The sequence below is a fragment of the Kluyveromyces marxianus genome, chromosome 1 (assembly GCF_001417885.1).
Source record: "Kluyveromyces marxianus DMKU3-1042 DNA, complete genome, chromosome 1".
In the NCBI taxonomy this organism is placed as follows: Eukaryota; Fungi; Ascomycota; class Saccharomycetes; order Saccharomycetales; family Saccharomycetaceae; genus Kluyveromyces; species Kluyveromyces marxianus.
In genome coordinates this window covers 725,738-745,235 of record NC_036025.1, presented here as the reverse complement: position 1 = coordinate 745,235, position 19,498 = coordinate 725,738, and the positions used below count along the sequence as shown (strand labels likewise).

Genomic DNA, 19,498 nt, shown 5'->3' with positions numbered 1-19,498 from the left:
TCGCTTGCAAATCTCGTATAAAACAATTATTATTTCAAACTGTCACACATTTTATAATGGTCAGCAAATATACATATATATATGTAAATGTGAACGTAAATACATAACGGAACGGAAGTCGCACCGTTGTTGATCACGCATCTTCAGATCCGTCTAGAAGAGCGTTGATCTCTTGTTCTTGTTCTTGCTTGAGGTTTCGAGGTTTTTTCACATGATTGATCTTCTCAGTCAAGTACTCGTTTATATCGTCTTGAATCCCCGTTAGATGCATCCGAAGCATCGACAAAGGTGTGTATTCGGTGCCATTGGGGTCGATTTTCTTTGGTTCGCTTGGCTTGTCCACGTCCTGGTGGCCCTGTTTCAACACGTAGTCCGAAGCACCGGTCGTTCTTCCCTCGGTTGTTAGGTATCTAGGATTGGAGGCATCGACTTTGAAATCGTGCGAGGCCTTGGGCCCCGTATAGGTAGCATTTGGAAGCAGCGACATAGTGGATGGGTGGGCCGTTTATACAGGTATATTGGGGCTTGTTTCGTGACGATGCTAGGGCCTCTCTCTGTGTGCTATTTTGCACATCGATACAACCACCATAGTAGGTAGGACTTGAAATATCTATCTGGATTTCATATATATTTACTTTTACACGAATGCGCAGCAGAACTAAGCTGGTAAAGTACAGCTCATCGCATGAAAAGGACGCGCGAAAGACGGGCCACTTCGGGGAAACCCCAGCTGGCAAATGAAGAAGGGATGATATTAAATTAATATTATAGCTCTAAAATAGTACAATGGCTCTTCGATATACGTATATATTGGGTTTGTTTGGTTTAGTTAGAAAACACACTAGGGGAGGAAAAAAAAAATAAAGTAAAGTAAGGTTAAAATAATAGTCAAACCCTCGACTAAGCAGAGGCTTCGCCTTCGCCTTCAGTTTCAGCAGTTCTTGGGTTCTTCAACAAGTTGATCTCCCTTTGCACCAAACTCAACGAATGGCCCTTGGAACCGTCTTCTCTCTCGAAAGTAAAGTTCGAGGCATCGCACTCAACGTACACAAGAGCACCCTTTTTGACGTACTGCGTCATGAAGTTGATGTGGTGTGGGTTGAACACAGTCACGTTGAACCAGTTGGTGTTACCGTCCTTTCTTGGCTGGCAAGCAATTGAGTACTTCAGGTACTGTGTGTCATTGCTGGAGGTAAGTTCTTGGTAATCGGAACCAATACGACCGATAACGGACATCTTGGCGAAGTCATTTGCGCGAGCAGTGGCTGAAAAGGCACGACGTTGGACTAGTCTGAACATTGCGTGGAATTGGCCTTCTTTTTGTTGTTCTTTCTTCTGTTTCTAATCTCTCAAAAGAGTGTTACTCTTTGTTAACTTTCAAAACGGTTGGCTGTTTATATATATATATATATATATATTATATTATATAGTGCCGATTATGGGAAAAGGACGGGAACGCGCGGAGTTGAGCAGAGAGAAGGGAGTCAGGAGACTGTGAGAAACTGGTTGGGGCTGAGATACGCGTGTATCTGGATATAGCCGTGTATGAGACGAATGAAACGGGGGAGGGGGGCCGTGTATCTAGATATATATGTGTGTATGTGCTCTTTCTTGTGCTATCGAGAAACGCGTTTTCTCTGTTTCACTGCTTCTCTTGTGTACACGTGATGTGTAGGGGTTACCCGGAGACTCTGGGCTCTCTCTCTCTCTCTCTCTCACACTCGACCGTGAAGTGTCACTGGCACTGGCAATGGCGACGCCAGTTTGGGACTATGCTGTATGCTTGAGGCGCTGGCTTGATACCTTGGGAGTGTAACGTCCAAGGCGGCCGTTCCCTTGACCGGTGAGTTGAGCTGACAACATGGGGTAAAAACGCATGTTTTTGAGGCATGTACTTGACTCACGTTTTTCCGTCATGCAATCCGCCCCTCCCAGGGCACAAGCTTGTGCGCTGGGGGGAGGAGTCCCAGTCAATCGACCAGCCAATCGACCAGCTGACCCGACCAGACATCATATACGAGTCACGTGGACCAATCGTATCCAGTGATTACACATAGGTATCCGGGTAATATGCTAAACTGTTGAACGTTTTGAATTTCCAGTCACGTGACTCCGTCTGGGACAAAAATTTAACCACCCATCTTCATTACCCGGACACGTCGTCTGGCTTGAGACATCGCGAAACAACTCCCCTTGGAGCGTCAGTGAGTCTTCTTCACACTAGAGAGATAGACAGATGATAGACAGACAAGGTAGATATCGACTGGGCACTCATTATCCATATATATATATATATACCCATATATACCCCTATATATACCCCTATATATACGCAGTAATTCTCAATACAGCATGTCCTTTGGTGTCAGAAGAGTAAGCAAGCAGATTGCTCGCACAAGTGCTAGAAGCGAAGAGGTGTTGTCTGACGAAGCATGGATGGACTATAACGTCGATATTGCTGAGTACCATGTGGTAAACGATCCGTTGGTCTTGAGTTCAAGTAGCGACGACGATGAGCAATGGGAGTATGAGCATGAACAAGAAGATCCAATACGCCGGATCGACAGGTGGATGAGTTCGCATACGGTTGCAGTACGAATGCAGACTCCCGATATTGTTTCAGTGGAAGATGAAGAAGATTATTATGATGATGGTGATAGCGAGGGCGGGAGCCGGGTGTGTCTTGTTGTTCCTTACCTTTCCGAGAAATTTGTGTGTTTGACGGAGTACCAGTTAGAGTTGGTGCGCAAACTTGTGGTTGAAATGCTCCCATTGCTTCCACGGTCGAGTGTTGGGGGGCCAGGTGGTAGTAATAGTGGTAGTAGTAGTAGTACTGGTATTAGTAGTGGTGGTGGCAGGGCTGCTACCCGAAAGAACAACAAGTACAGATTGCCCAGCGTGCTTATCTAGAAAAACAGAAGAGAAATTATTACTACTCAACACTGCGCTTTATAGTTCCCAGAGATGGTCATTTGGTTTAGCGGCAAGTTGGTGCCGCAGCTGGGCGTGCGGCCGTACTCCAGCTTGACCTGAGTCAAGAGCTGCGACGCAGTAAAGTCAACGCACACTTCCGGTTGCTTCAACGATCCCGTCGTCACCGACGACGTTTTCCCACCCTTGTACCTCAAGATCAAAATCATGTCCTCCTCGAGACTGGGAAGATCCCACTGGATCGTCCCCTCAAGCTTGTTATAGAACCCCGCTGGCCTCGACAAAATATCGTGCGCATCCGTCCCTATGTTTATATGTACTTTTAGCAGCGTATAGTTGACACTAATCAGCGGTCTCAAGTTCACCATCGATATCGTTTCCGTTTCCTTGAACTGCCAAACGGGCGTCACAAGAATAGGACACTGCACCTGCGGCAAGTTCGTGACCCGGTACGCTGCCACAAGGCTCGACGTCTCCCGTACGTCCCTCGCGCTCCAGTCCACCGCACTGTTCAACTTGTACACATTCCCGGTCACGTGATGCACCTTCTCGAGCACCCGCTCGTTCACCTGCAACGCATTCACGTTCGAGAAGCTCACGTACAAATCGCCCCGGCTGGCCCCGCCCTGGACCCCCCAATTGACGTCCCGGATCGCGATCTCGCCCGCCAACGACACCTCGTTGATGTTGTCGTCCGTTATAACACACGAAAGAGTCTCTACTATATCGCCGTGAACCTCGGGCAAAGGTAGATCCTCCGTTGCAGCCTGGCCCGCCAGCTGTGCGTGTTTTTCCAGTTTCCACGCCAGATCCTGCGCCCTCGACAACTCAATGATCGCAATTCGCGTCAATTCAACGTCATCTGACCCAACACGGCTGAACTCTTCTAAAGACTTTAGATAAGTCTGAACTATGCTTTGTAGATCCATAGTCAGAGAAGAAGAATAAAATAATAATAAAAAAAACACACACTGTCCTTCCCTTTGCTTATTCCAAGTACTACTAGGCAGCTAAAAGATAACGATACGTATATAATGAATACAGGGTCCAAGTCCTCGGCCTTTCCAATTTTCAAGCTAAAGCCAAGCCAAAATGGTAATACCCAATTGATGTGATGTGATGTGATGTGATGTTTTTCCCAATTGGCACAATTTTTCAGATTCGCCAGTATGGTTGCTGGTGTTACCCGGCCATCGTATATCGTACTATTAGCTCCAACAGAAAGGAAGGAAAGAAAAAAAAAAAAAAAAAAAAAGTTCCCGAAAGCTGCTAGCGAGCATTCCGGTAATGGATTATTCTACCAATTAATTATGTTAATTAGGTGCAAGTGCAAGTGCAATTAGAGTTCTACTTAAAGGTTGAGTGATACTTGGACTAGTCTGTGTAGTATTTATCTAGGAGTAGGAGTAGAATTCGGAATCGGATATTGAATAAGAGTAAGAATAAGAATAAGAATAGCAATAGCAATGTTGAGACTAGGATTGAACTTACCAAACCGTATGGTTGGGTTGAACGCAAGTTCGATGGTGAAAAGGGCCACGAAAGTGAGATTTAATAGCACTGGGTCGCTAAATAAGATGACATGGCCTGAGTTTTTCCAGCTTCGTAAGAAGGAGCGTGTTTACAACACCGTTTCTTCGGTGCTCACTGCGATTGTGTTTGTGAACGGGTCGTGGTTCTACTTTTCTACCTTGGAGATTGATCCTACGCAGACTATTTTAGGGTTTGATCCGCTAATGACGATCAGCGTGGGTATGATTGGTTTTGCTGGTGTCGGGTGGCTTTTGGGGCCTATCTTTGGGTCTGCGCTGTTCAAGGTAACTTCTGGAAGCAAGCTTGCGCAGTACCAGCAGAAGCAGTTGGCTTTTTTGGCGAAGATCCAGAAGAACAGGGTCAACCCACAGTCGCAGTCGTTCAGCAATCCTGTGCCAGATTACTACGGGGAGAAGATCAACTCGATACAGCAGTACAGACAATGGCTAAGAGACTGTCATTCGTACAAGAGAAAGGCCAGTGAGTTTTTGTGAATTTTCCGCTGCCAAGCAGGCAATTCACATTGTATATAACCCCCAATAGCATGCGAGTCGTGAGCCTACCTACTAGTACTACTACTCACCGTCGCTCGCATATGGACCTGTGTAAAACATTCTATCTAAAACGTATTTTAAATCGAGCGATATTTTCAAGTCAGGTGATTCCTTGGGGAGGGGGAAAGGAAAAAAATTATTTGGATGCGGCGAGGTTCGAACTCGCGCCTGTTAACATTAACAGACCTGCATGTTCCGGGTAATGTGCGTGTTTCGGAACATCCGTACACCCTTGGAGCTGCACCTTGGTTTTTTCACGTTCCCAAGGCGCTAGCCGCCAAGCAAACCTGAACTTTTGTACTGGCTTTTCTCTTGCATAAGCGCGCAGTCCCCTGAAATTGCTTTTCCAGTAGAAACCGTTCCCGCCCTGTTACAGATTCCCCACAAACACACACACATTTACCTGAAGCAGGCGCCTTAACCACTCGGCCACACACCCATTCCCATTTGGTTAGTAATGAGTGTTAATCGTTCGAAGTAGTCCCAAAGGACGCTTTCCAGCGTCTACACCGTCGTTTCCTGATAACCCACATAGCAAATGCTATCCAAACACATCCCCTAGAAATGGTACGTGCTCGGGCAACCTTTTGCGACCCCTCGGGAGCCCTTAAGACCACCGCAAAACGGCCCATACTCCCTTCTTCCTTATCTCTAGCGCTTTTGCTGTCTGCCAATTGCGTTTTGTTTGTCCTTTGCTGTCACTAGCGCCAAAGCCCAGCCCAACACCAGCCCAGACGTCAGAGGGACCCACCCTTCTAATACCCCGTACACCACGATAATGTCACGTGCCCAGTTTCCTAAAAAATTTTGAGTTTAATTTTTTTTTTTTTTTTACTCTCGCGAATCCAACAGTGGGGTCAGCAACTTAATCCCGAAATTGCGAATCCATTCCTGAATCCAAGCGTTCCCATCGGAAATTTGCCAAATTGTCAAATTGGTGCATATTAGTAAATTTAAATATCAAATATCAAATATTAAAAAAAAAAGAATGAATTACGAAATTCAACCCTTCTTGTCACAGGAAAAGAAGGTTTTGTCCCTACAACAGCACCACATTCTGTATTCATAGAGCTTCTGTGTGCATGCCTTGTATCTACGCTACTCCAGAACCTTATAACTAAGGATCTATCGGTAGGTAAAGGGTATTTTTTTGCTGTTTTAAGGCTTGGGAAGTAATAGAAAGTAAAGAAGGACAAAAAAAAGGGCGGTACAATGAATGGAGTGTTTCCGATCGAGAGGCTTCCAGATGAGCTTGTGAAGGAGATAATTACGCATTTACCGCAGAGGGACCGTTTGAACGTGTGTTTGGTGAACAAACGGATTTCTAAGCTTGCGCTGAACGTTTTATATCGGAGGATTTATTTAAACGACTCGAACGTGGTCGAGAGCGATGCGTTCAATCTTGCGATCAACTGGACGTATTTGTACATTCCATCGAACGAGGCTGAATGCTGGTCGCGTGGGGTTGCTAACTCTAAGCTAGACTTGTTGATAAGGACGCTTTCGAGCAACCAGGACTTGTTGAACTCTGTACAGTGGATAAGGATTAATTGGGACTTGGATAAGGAGAAGCAGGCGGAGGTTTTGAGGCTATTGTGTAGTTATTCTCGGTCTCTCGTGCGATTGGAAAATGTTACTGATCCGGATTGTAACGATATTATCGCAAATGGGATCCAGTCGTCGAGGAACGTGACGAGTTTGGACACTGCGCCTCCAAATTCGATGCCCGAACGCGAGGTACCCAGGTCCTACTTGCCCAGCTTGGCGAAATATTTAAAGCAGCGCATATCTACGAACTTGTCGCACATGACGCTTTTCATGGATCCGATTCAGTTGTTCAATAACGTGTATCCGTTGGAATTCAAGCTTCAGATTTACGACTTGAAGCTTCACTGGCGGACGGAATACTATCCTCCGGACCAGTTGAAAACTGTACGTAGAGAGCCCTTGTTGACTAAGTTGTCGGACATATTTGACGTGAGGACGTTGCACGTCTTGACAATCATCTCGTGGAACGAGTCTTTGAACAAGCGTGAATTGGAGATCTTGGTTGAGTTTTACGAGTTTGTGGAAATTAGGGACTTGTCGTTGATTTCGATGAGACAGAACCCTGCCGTACTCATCGAGCTATTCAAGCGCTTAAAGAACCTGAAGAGATTGAAGACGGACTTCTTGCATGATTTCACTCCTCACCCTGTTTCAACAGACGTTTTCCTGGCTATCTTGTTGAACTGTAGGGATTTGCAATTCCTAGATATAAGATTCGAAAATATCGACCAGCAAATCATCTCTATCGAGGAATCTAGGTTCAAGTTTATCCAGAATTGCCATTGCGACCAATGCAACCATGTGTTCCAAGATATATTGTACGGCAAATTCTTCAATTCTAGCAAAGATATGGTTATTAGAGACTTGAGCGATTTAATCGCAAAGGATATTTTTACCATGATGAAATACTTGTCTCTTTTACCTTACTCGAAAGCATTTGACACATACCCCTCTGTGCGTACTCAGCCAATGAATCTCGCAGATTTTGTTACGAAAATTAATGAATGTAATAGACATTACAAATCAATGCATCGGAATACTACTCCCTTTGAACCCATCACAGAATCAGATGTTATAGAGTGCTGTCACGCAATGGTACATCACAATAAAAAGACATATACTACTATACTATCCAATTTAAAGAAATTGAGATACTTAACGCTAAATGATATCCCATCGATCATTCTCAGTGAGGATGGTACTCGTTTCCCAGTTCCCGTGTTTTTCAACAATGGATACCAAACTAACATGAAGAACTGTTGAATCGAACGTTATTAAGAGAACAAGAAGGGGAAGAAGCAATAAAAAAATATAAATACAAATACAAATTAAGATACATTATTTTACTTTTTTTTTTCTTTCGGATAGAACAGAAACTAAAGGCAATCATCATGTCTTGTTACTACAACCACCACCACGACGTAAATATATACCAGAGGAAATTAAAACCAAAAAAAAAAATAAGAATAGAAGGAAATGAAACGTGTGGTTTCTTAATATAGCACATTTTCAAATTTGGGGAAGGCATCAATATCAATATCATAAAATCTGTCAAATTCCGTCAGGTCGAAAACTTGTTGCAAGAATTGTGCAACATCGATGGTATCAGATTTAACTGTGTGAGTTTTCTCCAATTTTTCAATCGTATTTTGGTAACTAGAAGAGTATAAATTTGACTGATACTCCTTGCACTTTATATCAACTTTAAAGTGACATGGTGTTTCAACATGACGGTACTTGTTGTTCCATGCCTTTATCAGATCTTCGTCTGTCATATCGGCGTGGTCTTTGAATATCCCCATCTTTTCTAGAACCTCAGGTCTTTCGTGTTTCAAAATCATAATGAGATGGTTTAAAGAGTCTTGCCTGCTTACCAAATTGAACGTTAGCTTGTAGATGAACAAACGCTTGAAAACGTGATAAAAGCGTGGGAATTCATTGAAGTAGGTGGTGGACAATTTGTTCATTAGCTGGATGACCTCGTGTTTGTGTGGGTCCTGAACTCTTAGTATAATTGCAGGCAAAATTACTAGGGCCTTGTTCATAGATAACTCTACTATTCTCCTCGAATATGATATTGGTAAAAGAGGCGTTTCAAAGTACTCGTTCCATATTGTTATTAGTTCTTCGATAACCCTAATGATGGCTATTATTCCAGTGTTAGAATGGTTTAATTTCCCATGGTGCAATGAGAGTTTTGCCATAAGAACAACTATCCGTAACTCCCATTGTAATAGCCTGTGCTCCTTTTCGAACGTGAGGCGGCCTAGTGTGTCCATGGCAAGTGTATAGTCCAATTTGTTAGGATCATCGATACAGCACTTTAAGAATTTTATAACTAAGTAATCATCTGGTAACTCAGGTACTTTCATCGTTCTAGTATTTAGCGGATCAGAACCTGTCAAGAGTGCTAGTTTTCTGTCCCAATGTAACGCAGCTGCCCAGATAATTCGGAACTCTGGTTTATCTATATTGGTCCAGAGCTGCCACGTTGTTCCAAGTGAGTTACAATGTCCCATTATAAGTCCCATCAATCCATCATTTGCGTTGGTTCTGCTTCCATCGTTATCGTGGTAAGAACACCAGTTGTGGAACCGTAAAAGAAGAAAAGTCCTAATCTGGAATAGCGTCGTCTTTTGGAACCACTTATAATTCATAATCTTGCCCTTAATTAAATTTATATTCTTCTGTATTGTCATATTGCGAGAATCAAACTCCATAAGGTAGAGGTTCACTATTAGATATATTGTCATAAGAATTGTGGACTCGTGTGCCTTTTCATTAAGCACACCCGGTTCTTTGGTCTGATGATCGAAAAACTTCTGTATTAGACTCTTAAGCTCTTCTAAGTCGAAAATTGGAAGAAGCGGATGTATCATGCCCGTAAAATGTGGGTAATAACGAGTCCAAAACTCTTTTTGATCAGGGATGTATATGTCTTCCACTGGAGCAGATCGTATTGCGGAAAACTCCTTCGCAATCTGGTGAAACAACATTTCCTCCGACGGCTGTGGCTTCGAATTATACGTTGTGATAATCTTTAGAGAGTTGGGGAGCGTTAACACGTAATCCTGTTTTCTACGATCAAAAGTGTTACGCATAGTTTCAAACAAAATGTCAACCACTTCATCGGTAATAGTAAGGTAAGGGTCCCTCTCAATAACAGCAATATCCGAAAACAATCCATTAAACCACGCTGCCGATCTTTTCACAGAAATCTTAAACCCTCTTGGCGTCATATTTATAATTTCAGGTAATCCCAGATCTTCCACGTATGTGTATTTAACCTTCTTTACTGCATTTTCTTCAGCATGTTCAGAATAAAAGCAAGTCTCGCCGATCTTTACACAGTTCCCACAGGCCGGCTTTTCTCTATCACATTTTGTTTTCCGGCGCCTACAATTTAAGCAGACTAACGTTGGTCTGTATCTCTTTCGAACTGTTACTGATGGTAGCATTTTGTTAGATTTAGGGTGTATCTGAAGTAGACTAATTGCTGTATATGACGTGTATCAAGTAGTAAACCAATGGAAAAAAAAAAAAAGGAGAATACCCAATCTTAATCAAGGGGTTCGCCTAAAAGTGGTGCATATGACTCAGCTATCCCTCTATAATGATCCTTTAGGCCATTATCTTCTATTGCTCTGGTGATGTTGTTATGTAAAGGTGATGATCTTTTTAAAGGTTGCCAGTTTTTCAATATAGGAAAGAAAGAAGAAAAAAAAAAATCCGAGTATGCGATGAGTTCCAAGAATGATAGACGATGAGATGCGTTTATAGAGGATAGAAAGTGCGAAATACGTGTGCAAATCACTGTTATTCATAAGAGGGAAAGGTTACGGGAAGCAAGGGGTATAATACAGCTGTTCCATAATCCTTTTATTTTAATTTTGTCTTTTTGTTTCATCTTCTTAATGAGAATAACGCCGTGGAAGTCGAGATCGGAGCTCGAGCAATTGAAGCAGTGGCTCTTTGTAGATGCTACAGTGGCGTCCAAAAAACGTGCAATTCAGCGTATTGATGCTTATCTTACAAGAGGACCATATCTTCCGCATATTATAGAGTACACTGTGAGGTTGATGCAATGTCAACTGAACGATGATGTGGAAGACGAAGAGGATAGTAATGACCGAGATGTGGAGAATCTAAAATGGAACTACTGTATGGTTCTCATCAGATTTGTAAACGGGATGTTGGATCCTGTCCAGCAGGGTCAATTTGCGATTCCATTGCATAAGCTAGCGGAGAATATTGGACTACCGAGTTGGTTTGTGGAACTACGTCATTTGAGCACGCATGAAAGGGAATTGCCTAGTCTTGAGATGCTTCGGTTGTGCTGCAAAGAGGCGATACAGTGGACTTGGGACAACTACTGGAATAACGATGAATGGGAGGATGAGGACGATGAGGATCCGGAAGATGAAGAAGATCCAGAGGGCAACCAAGACTCGCAAAAGAAGAGAGAAAAAGAGGAACAAATTGCTAGGTTGAAAGCGTTGTTCAAAGAATATTTGGACCTCAAGAAGCCACTAAGAGAAAGGGAGTATTTATGGAAACGTTTGGGGATTACAAGGTCAGCGTTTGGTGAGCAGGACTTGTCACAAGACCGTGAACTAGTTCTACTGTCGGATTGGTTGTCGCAACTAAAGACAATGTGGAAGCAGGACAACAAGGACACGTTCGTGGAGTTCATAACGCTACATTGTGACGAAACCTTATTGGAGATATGCTTAAATTCATTGGAAACATTTGAAGTGAGGGGCATGGAGTGGTTGATCGACAACTACGACAAGAAGATCAAAAACGAAGAGACCAGCATTGGAGATCGGTTCACCAACTACAAGAAGCTCTTGAAATTCCTAAAGAGATACTGCTCCTTGATAGACGGCCGAAAGCTGCTAAGCAACGGTTCGTTTGGCAGCTTGGTGGAGAAATACGATAACTATTTGGTGATATACATACTACAACAGCTCTTGTCCGGGGACAGCAACAGTTACAGCCGGAAAAAGAAGAAGAGCAGTGAGCTCGATGCGAAAAGGGTAATGGACCGCATTGCAGCTCACGGAGTGAGAGACGTTGAGCTAGAGCTGTTCAACACTCGCAAGAGACCATCATCGTCGTCAACAGCGGAGCCCGTTCCAGAGGACTCGCCGGCACTCGACATCCTACAAGACTTGCAGAATCTCAAGTCGCAGTTCAAAAGGGTAAAGCAAGAGTCGAAAAACATAACCAACTGGCAAGAGGCACCGGACTGGGAACCAAAACCGTTTGGCGTTATCTAGTCTGCATGTAGTTAGTTACTTACCACACTTTTATAACATAATTTTTTAACCAAGAACAACCTACAATCTACAATCTACAAAAGCTCACCAGCGAAATGGAGGAAAACATATAAAGATCAGACATCCTAGGAAGGTCTCAATAAAGAGCGGTCACTGAGGGTACAAACGATGGGTTCGTAGGCGTACTCCTACCGTGGAAACTGCGAATGTTAAGGAACCAATTTTCATCATATAAAAAATGTTTTCATCCACCACAACTGGCAAACGTATTCAAGAATAGCAGGGGCTATATGCTCAGACAAAGCTGAAGCTAAGCTGAAGAAATAAGTGTAAAAGACAAAATTATCTTGAGAAAAGACTCAGATCAAATAAATTGTACATGTCGAGCATATACTGGCTTAAAAAGTCACTGCCCCGTGAGACAGCAACGTGGTAGACTCCCATATCGTCATGGTCGATGTCGGACTGGGAAAGAAGTGTAACCGTTATCATCATAGTCAGAAGAGTTTAAGACACAATGCTTTAATTCGCTTTCTCAATTCTTCTGTCCATTACGCATATTTCTTCATGGAAAAGTTCTCTTTTCCACCAGTATGAAGCCCTGGAGGCCCCCTTGGGGGCCTCTAGGGCGCCATACTAGTTGCTTGCTGTTTCTGGACCACAACAAACACCTTTACAAAACTGAATTCACACTCTGCAAACCAATGCTTTCCATATTGCAAAGTGTGTCGCCTTTTATATTCTGAGGTCGAAGCGTTGAAAAAAAAATTTCAGCGATTTTTTTTTTTTTTCAGTTTTCGAAGAAATTCTCAGAAAAGCAACGGCGGTGCGCCGCGATGAGCAACGGTCTTTAGGGCTTCGAGCACTGCCCTAAGAGGGGAGGGGAGGGTTATGGCGTGTGCTTGGGGCCGTGGGAACTTTAGCTTGGGTGTGTTGGGGGGAGGGGGACGGTTTGCTTGTTTGTTTGGTTGGTTGGTTGGTTTTTTTTTTTTTGATGAGAAATTGTGTCCACGTGATGTACACGTGACCGGATATGATCCCAGAAAAGAAAAAAGAAAAACTTTCACCGATGCCCATGAAAAGTTGCGAAGAGCACAGTGGATTGGCAATGGACGCAAGGTCATCTCGAAGGATTGTGGAGGGTTCAAGGCCAGGAGACGTTGAGGGACAGTTCCAGGGGATCTTGGAAACGGTAGGTTAGTAGAAGGGTGAAAGAAAGAAAGAAATAAAAAATAAAAAGATGGCCAAGGGAAGCAAGGTAGTATCGAAAGAATACATTAGCGATAGTGAGAGCGATAACGATGGGTCTTCGGAGGTGGTTGATGTGTTTGTGCCCCCAGAAAACTATAAGAAGTGTACACATTTGAAGTCGTTTGTGAAGGCTAAAAATTTGAAGCAGAAGGAGCTATGGCTTATCAAGGTGCCTAAGTCGCTAGACGTGTCGAAGCTCAAGACTTTGCCTATTGATTTCACTGGTGAAGCGGAAACGGATATTGAGTTGAAGGGCAAGAAGTTTGCGGTGAGAGAGGAAATACAGCAGGAGGCGTCAGCGGCCGCTGGGTCGTCGTCTTCTGAGTTGACGTTGTTGACGCCTGTAGATAAGACGAAGTTGGCGATCGATGGGTCGGTGTCGAAGTCTTTTGACAAGATCTTCACGATAAGCGAGGCGGCGGACATCCCCAGCATCGACTATTCTAAGGTGAAGGTGGATAGGAAGGATGTTCTTAAGATCAAGGGTTTGAAGACGAGACACTTTGCTTCCGGGTACTATGCTGACAAGGATTTGAAGAAGGTGAGCAAGAAGAGAAAGGCCTGAGTGAGTGAGCCCGTACTATAATTATTATTATCATAATTATTATTATTATACTGTATGTAAAGTAAGAGTTAAAAGAAAATAAAATAAAAAGTATATGTGTATCACACTCTGTCCGAGTAGTCCCTCAATATACCAGCCATATGTGTGTTGGTAACCTTCCCCTTTCTTTGCTTTCTCTTCTTGACCTCTCTCCTGGTGCTTTGCTCGTTCTTGATCGTGGCTGGATCCACACTGGCCGGCTTGAGACCCAAGTCCTGGAGCTTCCGGGGCAACTCACTACGTTGCGGCAACTTACAGTCCTCCCACATCTTCACAAACTCCTCGTCGATCTGTCTTAATGGACCCGCATTATTATACCACACAAATCTAGGAGAGTTGTCCTTCTTGGTTCGAAGCACAAGAATTCTGTTCTTCGCCTCCAACTCGTCAATCGTGTCGAAACACTGTGGCCAACCATCCTTCAACTCCTTGCACGAAATACCCTTGAACGTCGCTTGCGATCTCAACAACGAAAGAAGCTCTTCCGCAGAATGCACATCGTAGATCGACACATACTGCAACGTATTCCGCTTCGGATCAAACTTGAACTTCTGTAACCCCTTTAACATCGGAATCACATTGTTGTCCTTGGGAAGCGAAAGATACGATTCGATCTGGTCCACAGGAACCGCCTCGCCTCGCTCCTGAATATATTCCGTGGCAATAAGCATCTTTGTCGAAAGATGTGTGCTATCCAGCTGTCCAGTGGCAACCCCATTATTGTTCTTTGACTTTTTCTTTAAAGGCATCTCTTTCTCATCAGATCCACCATCGTCCAACTCTATCACATCCATGTTCTTACTCCCTTTCACATCCCTCTCTTTATTAGCAACGATTTTCCGCGTTGTTAGCGCAGGTGCCGTCTTCACCTTGTTCTTGAACGCATTAAGATTCGCCAGTAAGTCGCTGCTCATAATTCTCTTGGTCACTATCGCCTTAGATTCGCCTCCCAGATGCCTGAACCCACCGGATTCTCTTGTCTGTCTGTTCAACAGAGTATTGTATGTATAGTGTAAATCAACGCAATATTCGTTTCATGGAATTTTTCATAATAAAATAAATTTCATGTCTTCTTCCCAGTAGTATAAAAAGTGATGAAAATTTATACAAAGCTTTAAACTTCTACTCATCACATGGAGAAGGAGTTTGGATCTTGTTTGGCCTTGTTTTGTTTTGTTTTCAGAATAATGCAAGGGCACTTCGAGATCTTGGACTGGGGTTTGAGCGGCCAGGATGTTGCAGCTTGGAACTCTGTGGTCGTTTAGAAATCTTGTATTTTTGAATGATAGCGAGTTCCTAGTCTTCTCACTGCTGCATCTGAAAACCTTTTTACGAATTGATGTTGGTTGTTCTGTATACCCTATTCGAGAATCTTGTTGAGCCTCTCGCATGTGATTCGATGCGACAGAACAAACGACCTGGTTTTGGTGGAGTTTATGCTTTGTCAAGATCACAGCCAACTTTAAAACCATCGCTGTTAGAGGTTTCTTCTGCTTTTACGGGTGGTCAAGAGATCCATGAAATAGTGATGACCTGAGGAATGGCACATGTATTATGATTATTTACTTAGAGAGTGTGTTGTTGTTTGTATTTAGTAGTTAGTGTAGACTATACCAATCGTAGACTCAATTGGGACTCTTCTGTGTATATTGTGCGGAGAGATTGCGTTAGGTACCGACAGGACTGGTAGAAGCCTGGGTCCAGGTTCTGCGTTGCCATGCAGTCGTCGAGGATCTCCTGCATGAGCCTGATGAACTTGTACTCGTTGACGTTGATGGAGTGGTCGTGCAAGTCTGTGTTGCAACGGCTTAGTTGATTCTCGAACGACCCTTTGACCAACTGTACGCTATACTTGGAAAGCTTGGGGTTTGCCGACGAGTGCTCCGAAAGAAGCACCACGAGCTCGCAAAACAATCTCTGGATGGGCGTTAGCTCATGACTCTCGTCCACTAGGTGTGGTGGTAGCTTATACGCAGTACGCGATAGCGTTTGGTATATCGTCACTACTTGCGAATGGTTCTTGTGTATCGCATGGATCTCATCCGAATGTGCATCCAAGAGCTCCTGTATCTTTCCGTTCTTGTGCAAGATCCTCAACACCAACTTCTGCGAAAACCTCGGTATCGACATGTACGTCTCAATAAGCATCGGGAGATACGGGCTCACGACAGCAGCATTCGCACTCGACTGGCTCAACTTGTGGATAGCCATGATCTGAATGTCCCTGCGCGACTGCTTGAGCAAATCCAACGACTCTAGCAACTCCCGACACTTCCCGCTCGAAAACTTGGGGTGGTTAATTATATGGTAGTAATCTTTCAACGTAGTCTTGGCCCGGAAAACAGGGTCCAACTGAAACTCAAACAAAAGATTGTACAAACTATCCGCATCCGTACACTCCTTGATCCTCTTGCTCACATTCGCATTGGAATACACAATCTCTCTGTCCACCATGCTCCGAAGCTTGTTCATTAGAACCGAATAATGCACATCCATATTCTTCTTGTGCTTGTCCACATCCGGCAAAGACGAGTTTAGAATGTTCACCACGTCTTCCACGTACGCATTCTCATCTTTTTCGCCCGTAGATGTCTTTAGAATGGACTTTAGCGTAGGATCTTCTGCGATGTACTTGATAGTCTTGCTCACAGCAGCAATGTCTTTACTCTTGCCGTTGCTCTTGAGCACTCTGGGCAGTATACTGAACGATCGTCTTAGCATTTGTTATACCAGGTGGATTGCTGCAATAGAGAAATATCAGAAACCTATATTGAGATACACACACACCCCTTCCTGAGTTATCCAATAAGATGATTGATTGGTGCAGCAGTCTATATATATATATGTACTAGTAATAATGCGGAATCTATCTGTCATCATGCTGAAGAAAGGAAAATCGCAAGTCGAATTACTGGTCACGTGTGTTGTCTTGCGGTGCGGGTAACATAATAGATTCTATATCACGTGGATATCACGCTTACATCACGTGATATGAAATGAGCATCAAACCTTTTTTTTTCTTCTTCTCTTTCTGGTCCAAGGACCTGGAGAGCTAAAGAGCAGCAGCAGCAGCATCGTGGATTTTATACCAACCTTAATAAAGATGCGATTAAAGAGGGACCAGAGGCGGCAAAATCGAGGCCTAGCGTATCGGAAATTACTCTTGGAGTGGTGCTATTGAATACCTGCAAGTTTGTTGGTGAGTTTTGGTGAGACTTTGTGGTGTTTTAGGAGCGTTTTGTGGCATAAACGTGATAACGTTGTTCCCCTTTTTTAGGTTCAGGACTATCTATCATATCATTGGAAATCCGTGGTTGAAAGTCGTTTAGAAGAGGCGAGAGGAGTGTGTGATAGACGATATGAGTGATCAGGTTGAAAATCTAAGCAAGGAATTGGATATTTCGATTGATATTGCGAATGCTGTGAACAAATCGTTGAAAGAAATTGACTTGGATCCCACTTTACGGACACACACGCCTATTCAATCTCAGTCTGGATGTGGGGACGATAACACTGCGTATAGGTTGTGGAACCACCAGTATGTGGAGGCTGGTGATTCTGGTATGGGTATTGGGGGTGAGAGGGCCGTTGGGCTGGATAATGTAGCGGCGCATAATAATCATACTAATAATAATTATAATAATGGTAATAATATAACAGACATTCTCGAGGAGTGGGACTTTATCGGGGATCGAGTGAGGAACACGAGACGAACGAGCATGGAGGATATATTCAAGGTGAGACATTACTTGAACCCCAGGTCGTCGTTTTCGAATTCAGGGACGAATTCGAGGTGTTGGGTGACGATAATCAGGGACGTATCAGAGGTTGCGTGTGTGGTTGCGCTTAACTCGTCGCTACGGGCGCACAACTCGAAAATGGTGCTATGTGTGGTAGTGCCCAGTAGCTGGGATATGGTGCTCCCCAGCATTCCGTTTCTGACGTTTGTCAAGCTCCCTGAGGTGAAGTATGCGGACGACAATGACCTCACCCTTTTGACGTTGTGGAGCCACTTGGACTACGAATTCTGCTGCTACCTTTCACCGTTCATCATTTTGCAAGCGAACATCGATGAGATATTACTAAACGAGGAGATCTTCGAGGAGATCGACAACGAGACGTGTGTGTTCCTCACGAACGACACGTACCAGCATAAGAACGATATTGTGTTTGTCTTGTTCAAACCCAGCGTCGAAATTGGCACTGCGATGGATGAGTTTTTGAAAGTTTACAGCGGCGATTCCGCTAAGCTGGCCCAGCTACGTGAAACTGACGTCTTCGACGCACTCAACACTTTGTTTGGCGAGGCTTGGGGCGTCGTGGGCCGCGAGCTATGCCACACACCACTGGACCCTTCTCTGTCGTCCAACGCATCTATTTTGAACTACAAACAGTTGCAGCCTTGGACCGGCGACCAGAGTGGGATCTGTCAGGTGTGGTGGAATATGTATAAAGGAAATTGCTAACAGTAACTAACAACGTTATCTCCTATATCATCTTCTTCGTTGCCATACCATTTACAATTAATCTTTTCGGTGGGAATTCACTACTTTAGCATTTAAATATCAGTATAAAAGCGTATAAATTATAAAAGTATAATAATATATCGGATGTATAGAAACCAGGTAACTCTAAATTTCCCCCAGACTCAAGATGTGTACCGAATATGCTGTCGCTTGTTGGTTCCTATATATGTTGTCCATCCGTGTGTATGTGTATGTGTATGTGTGTCGTTTGTAGTTGATCTTCCAAGTATACTCGTACTATAAGAAAATTGAAAAATGTAAAATAGCACCTTAATTTGTAATATGACTTTTGCGATGAGCATTGAATATAAAATGTCTAAGTAAATGTGTGATGTCAAATAGGATTTAAAAATCTGCTACTACGATCCCAGGAGCTTCTGCGAATCAATTAGACATGGCGTTGAATTTTGAGAATGACGAACAGAAAAAGTGCTATGAGACTTTAAGAAAAGAAATCGAGAGCATTGTTAAGGAAGTAGAATACGATGAGCTTTATGGCCAAAAGCTTACTCCAGACGACCAGTTTTACAAGGAAGGTGTTGTCGATAGACTAGTATTCAAGTTTTGTAAGGCTAATCAGTTTCAATTGGAGGGGTCTCGGGCCCAATTAAAGAAGACTTTAAAGTGGAGGAAAGAGTTCAGGCCTTTGCATGCTGCTTTCAAAGAGACACCCGCATCTTCGATTCTTGATGAAGTGTGTGCTGTGACCAACAGCGACAAGAACGATGCGAACAAGAAAGTGATAACGTGGAACTTGTATGGGTTGCTTGTGAAGCATAAGGAAGTTTTCAAGGATCTCGATGGGTTCATGAGATTTAGAATAGGTTTAATGGAACGTGGGTTGCAGTTGCTTGATTTCGAGAGCGATGATAACCACTTGATGACCCAGATCCACGATTACAGCAATGTATCTATGTGGAGGCTTGATGCCGATATCAAGAAGTGTTCGAGAGCGGTCATTGAGACGTTCCAACAGTACTACCCAGAGACTTTGTATGCGAAGTTCTTTGTGAACGTTCCATATGTGATGAGCTGGCTGTACGAGGTGATCAAGATGTTTGTTTCTGAAGATACCAGGAAGAAGTTTGTCGTTATGAGCGATGGGCACCAGCTCAAGGACCACCTTGCAGTAGTTCCAAAAGAGTTTGGGGGCGAGGAGCCGTTGAAGTCGCTAAGCATTGCAAATGTGGAACCCAATGCGTACGTGAAGTACTTACTGGACAAAGACTCTGAGTGATAAATAATCGATAGTTGTATAAGTAGTGGTAA

General features: G+C 43.6%; 13 protein-coding genes and 1 non-coding gene across 14 annotated transcripts; 7 read left to right on the top strand and 7 right to left on the bottom strand.

Moving 5' to 3' along the window:
• Positions 1-133: 133 nt before the first annotated feature.
• Positions 134-487, bottom strand: GON7 (chromatin DNA-binding EKC/KEOPS complex subunit GON7; the record flags this gene model as incomplete). Its single annotated transcript, XM_022820585.1, has 1 exon — positions 134-487. The coding sequence occupies one exon, from the start codon at positions 485-487 to the stop codon at positions 134-136; it is 354 nt and encodes a 117-aa protein (XP_022673890.1).
• A 413-nt stretch (positions 488-900) lies between these two features.
• On the bottom strand, positions 901-1,299 carry RIM1 (Rim1p; the record flags this gene model as incomplete). The annotated part of the gene is made up of 1 exon (XM_022820573.1): positions 901-1,299. One exon carries the CDS (start codon positions 1,297-1,299, stop codon positions 901-903), a length of 399 nt encoding a protein of 132 aa, XP_022673889.1.
• A 1,053-nt stretch (positions 1,300-2,352) lies between these two features.
• On the top strand, positions 2,353-2,910 carry KLMA_10367 (uncharacterized protein; the record flags this gene model as incomplete). The annotated part of the gene is made up of 1 exon (XM_022820562.1): positions 2,353-2,910. The coding sequence occupies one exon, from the start codon at positions 2,353-2,355 to the stop codon at positions 2,908-2,910; it is 558 nt and encodes a 185-aa protein (XP_022673888.1).
• A 26-nt stretch (positions 2,911-2,936) lies between these two features.
• KLMA_10366 (uncharacterized protein) lies at positions 2,937-3,860 on the bottom strand (the record flags this gene model as incomplete). The annotated part of the gene is made up of 1 exon (XM_022820551.1): positions 2,937-3,860. The coding sequence occupies one exon, from the start codon at positions 3,858-3,860 to the stop codon at positions 2,937-2,939; it is 924 nt and encodes a 307-aa protein (XP_022673887.1).
• Positions 3,861-4,397: 537 nt separating this feature from the next.
• On the top strand, positions 4,398-4,958 carry PAM17 (Pam17p; the record flags this gene model as incomplete). The annotated part of the gene is made up of 1 exon (XM_022820540.1): positions 4,398-4,958. The coding sequence occupies one exon, from the start codon at positions 4,398-4,400 to the stop codon at positions 4,956-4,958; it is 561 nt and encodes a 186-aa protein (XP_022673886.1).
• Positions 4,959-5,158: 200 nt separating this feature from the next.
• KLMA_R105 lies at positions 5,159-5,458 on the bottom strand. The gene is made up of 2 exons: positions 5,420-5,458; positions 5,159-5,208 (listed from the first exon to the last, which is right to left on the bottom strand). It is a non-coding gene; the product is annotated as a tRNA-Leu (tRNA).
• A 772-nt stretch (positions 5,459-6,230) lies between these two features.
• On the top strand, positions 6,231-7,829 carry DAS1 (SCF ubiquitin ligase complex subunit DAS1; the record flags this gene model as incomplete). The annotated part of the gene is made up of 1 exon (XM_022820529.1): positions 6,231-7,829. The coding sequence occupies one exon, from the start codon at positions 6,231-6,233 to the stop codon at positions 7,827-7,829; it is 1,599 nt and encodes a 532-aa protein (XP_022673885.1).
• A 230-nt stretch (positions 7,830-8,059) lies between these two features.
• Positions 8,060-10,024, bottom strand: OAF3 (Oaf3p; the record flags this gene model as incomplete). Its single annotated transcript, XM_022820518.1, has 1 exon — positions 8,060-10,024. One exon carries the CDS (start codon positions 10,022-10,024, stop codon positions 8,060-8,062), a length of 1,965 nt encoding a protein of 654 aa, XP_022673884.1.
• A 456-nt stretch (positions 10,025-10,480) lies between these two features.
• LAS1 (rRNA-processing protein LAS1) lies at positions 10,481-11,848 on the top strand (the record flags this gene model as incomplete). The annotated part of the gene is made up of 1 exon (XM_022820507.1): positions 10,481-11,848. The coding sequence occupies one exon, from the start codon at positions 10,481-10,483 to the stop codon at positions 11,846-11,848; it is 1,368 nt and encodes a 455-aa protein (XP_022673883.1).
• A 1,240-nt stretch (positions 11,849-13,088) lies between these two features.
• Positions 13,089-13,664, top strand: RPA34 (DNA-directed RNA polymerase I subunit RPA34; the record flags this gene model as incomplete). The annotated part of the gene is made up of 1 exon (XM_022820496.1): positions 13,089-13,664. One exon carries the CDS (start codon positions 13,089-13,091, stop codon positions 13,662-13,664), a length of 576 nt encoding a protein of 191 aa, XP_022673882.1.
• Positions 13,665-13,765: 101 nt separating this feature from the next.
• On the bottom strand, positions 13,766-15,175 carry TFA2 (transcription factor TFIIE subunit TFA2; the record flags this gene model as incomplete). The annotated part of the gene is made up of 2 exons (XM_022820485.1): positions 13,766-14,687; positions 15,063-15,175. The coding sequence occupies 2 exons, from the start codon at positions 15,173-15,175 to the stop codon at positions 13,766-13,768; spliced, it is 1,035 nt and encodes a 344-aa protein (XP_022673881.1).
• A 136-nt stretch (positions 15,176-15,311) lies between these two features.
• SMT1 (Smt1p) lies at positions 15,312-16,424 on the bottom strand (the record flags this gene model as incomplete). The annotated part of the gene is made up of 1 exon (XM_022820474.1): positions 15,312-16,424. One exon carries the CDS (start codon positions 16,422-16,424, stop codon positions 15,312-15,314), a length of 1,113 nt encoding a protein of 370 aa, XP_022673880.1.
• A 638-nt stretch (positions 16,425-17,062) lies between these two features.
• Positions 17,063-18,169, top strand: IDS2 (Ids2p; the record flags this gene model as incomplete). Its single annotated transcript, XM_022820462.1, has 1 exon — positions 17,063-18,169. One exon carries the CDS (start codon positions 17,063-17,065, stop codon positions 18,167-18,169), a length of 1,107 nt encoding a protein of 368 aa, XP_022673879.1.
• Positions 18,170-18,623: 454 nt separating this feature from the next.
• SFH5 (Sfh5p) lies at positions 18,624-19,466 on the top strand (the record flags this gene model as incomplete). Its single annotated transcript, XM_022820451.1, has 1 exon — positions 18,624-19,466. One exon carries the CDS (start codon positions 18,624-18,626, stop codon positions 19,464-19,466), a length of 843 nt encoding a protein of 280 aa, XP_022673878.1.
• Between the last annotated feature and the right edge of the window lie 32 nt (positions 19,467-19,498).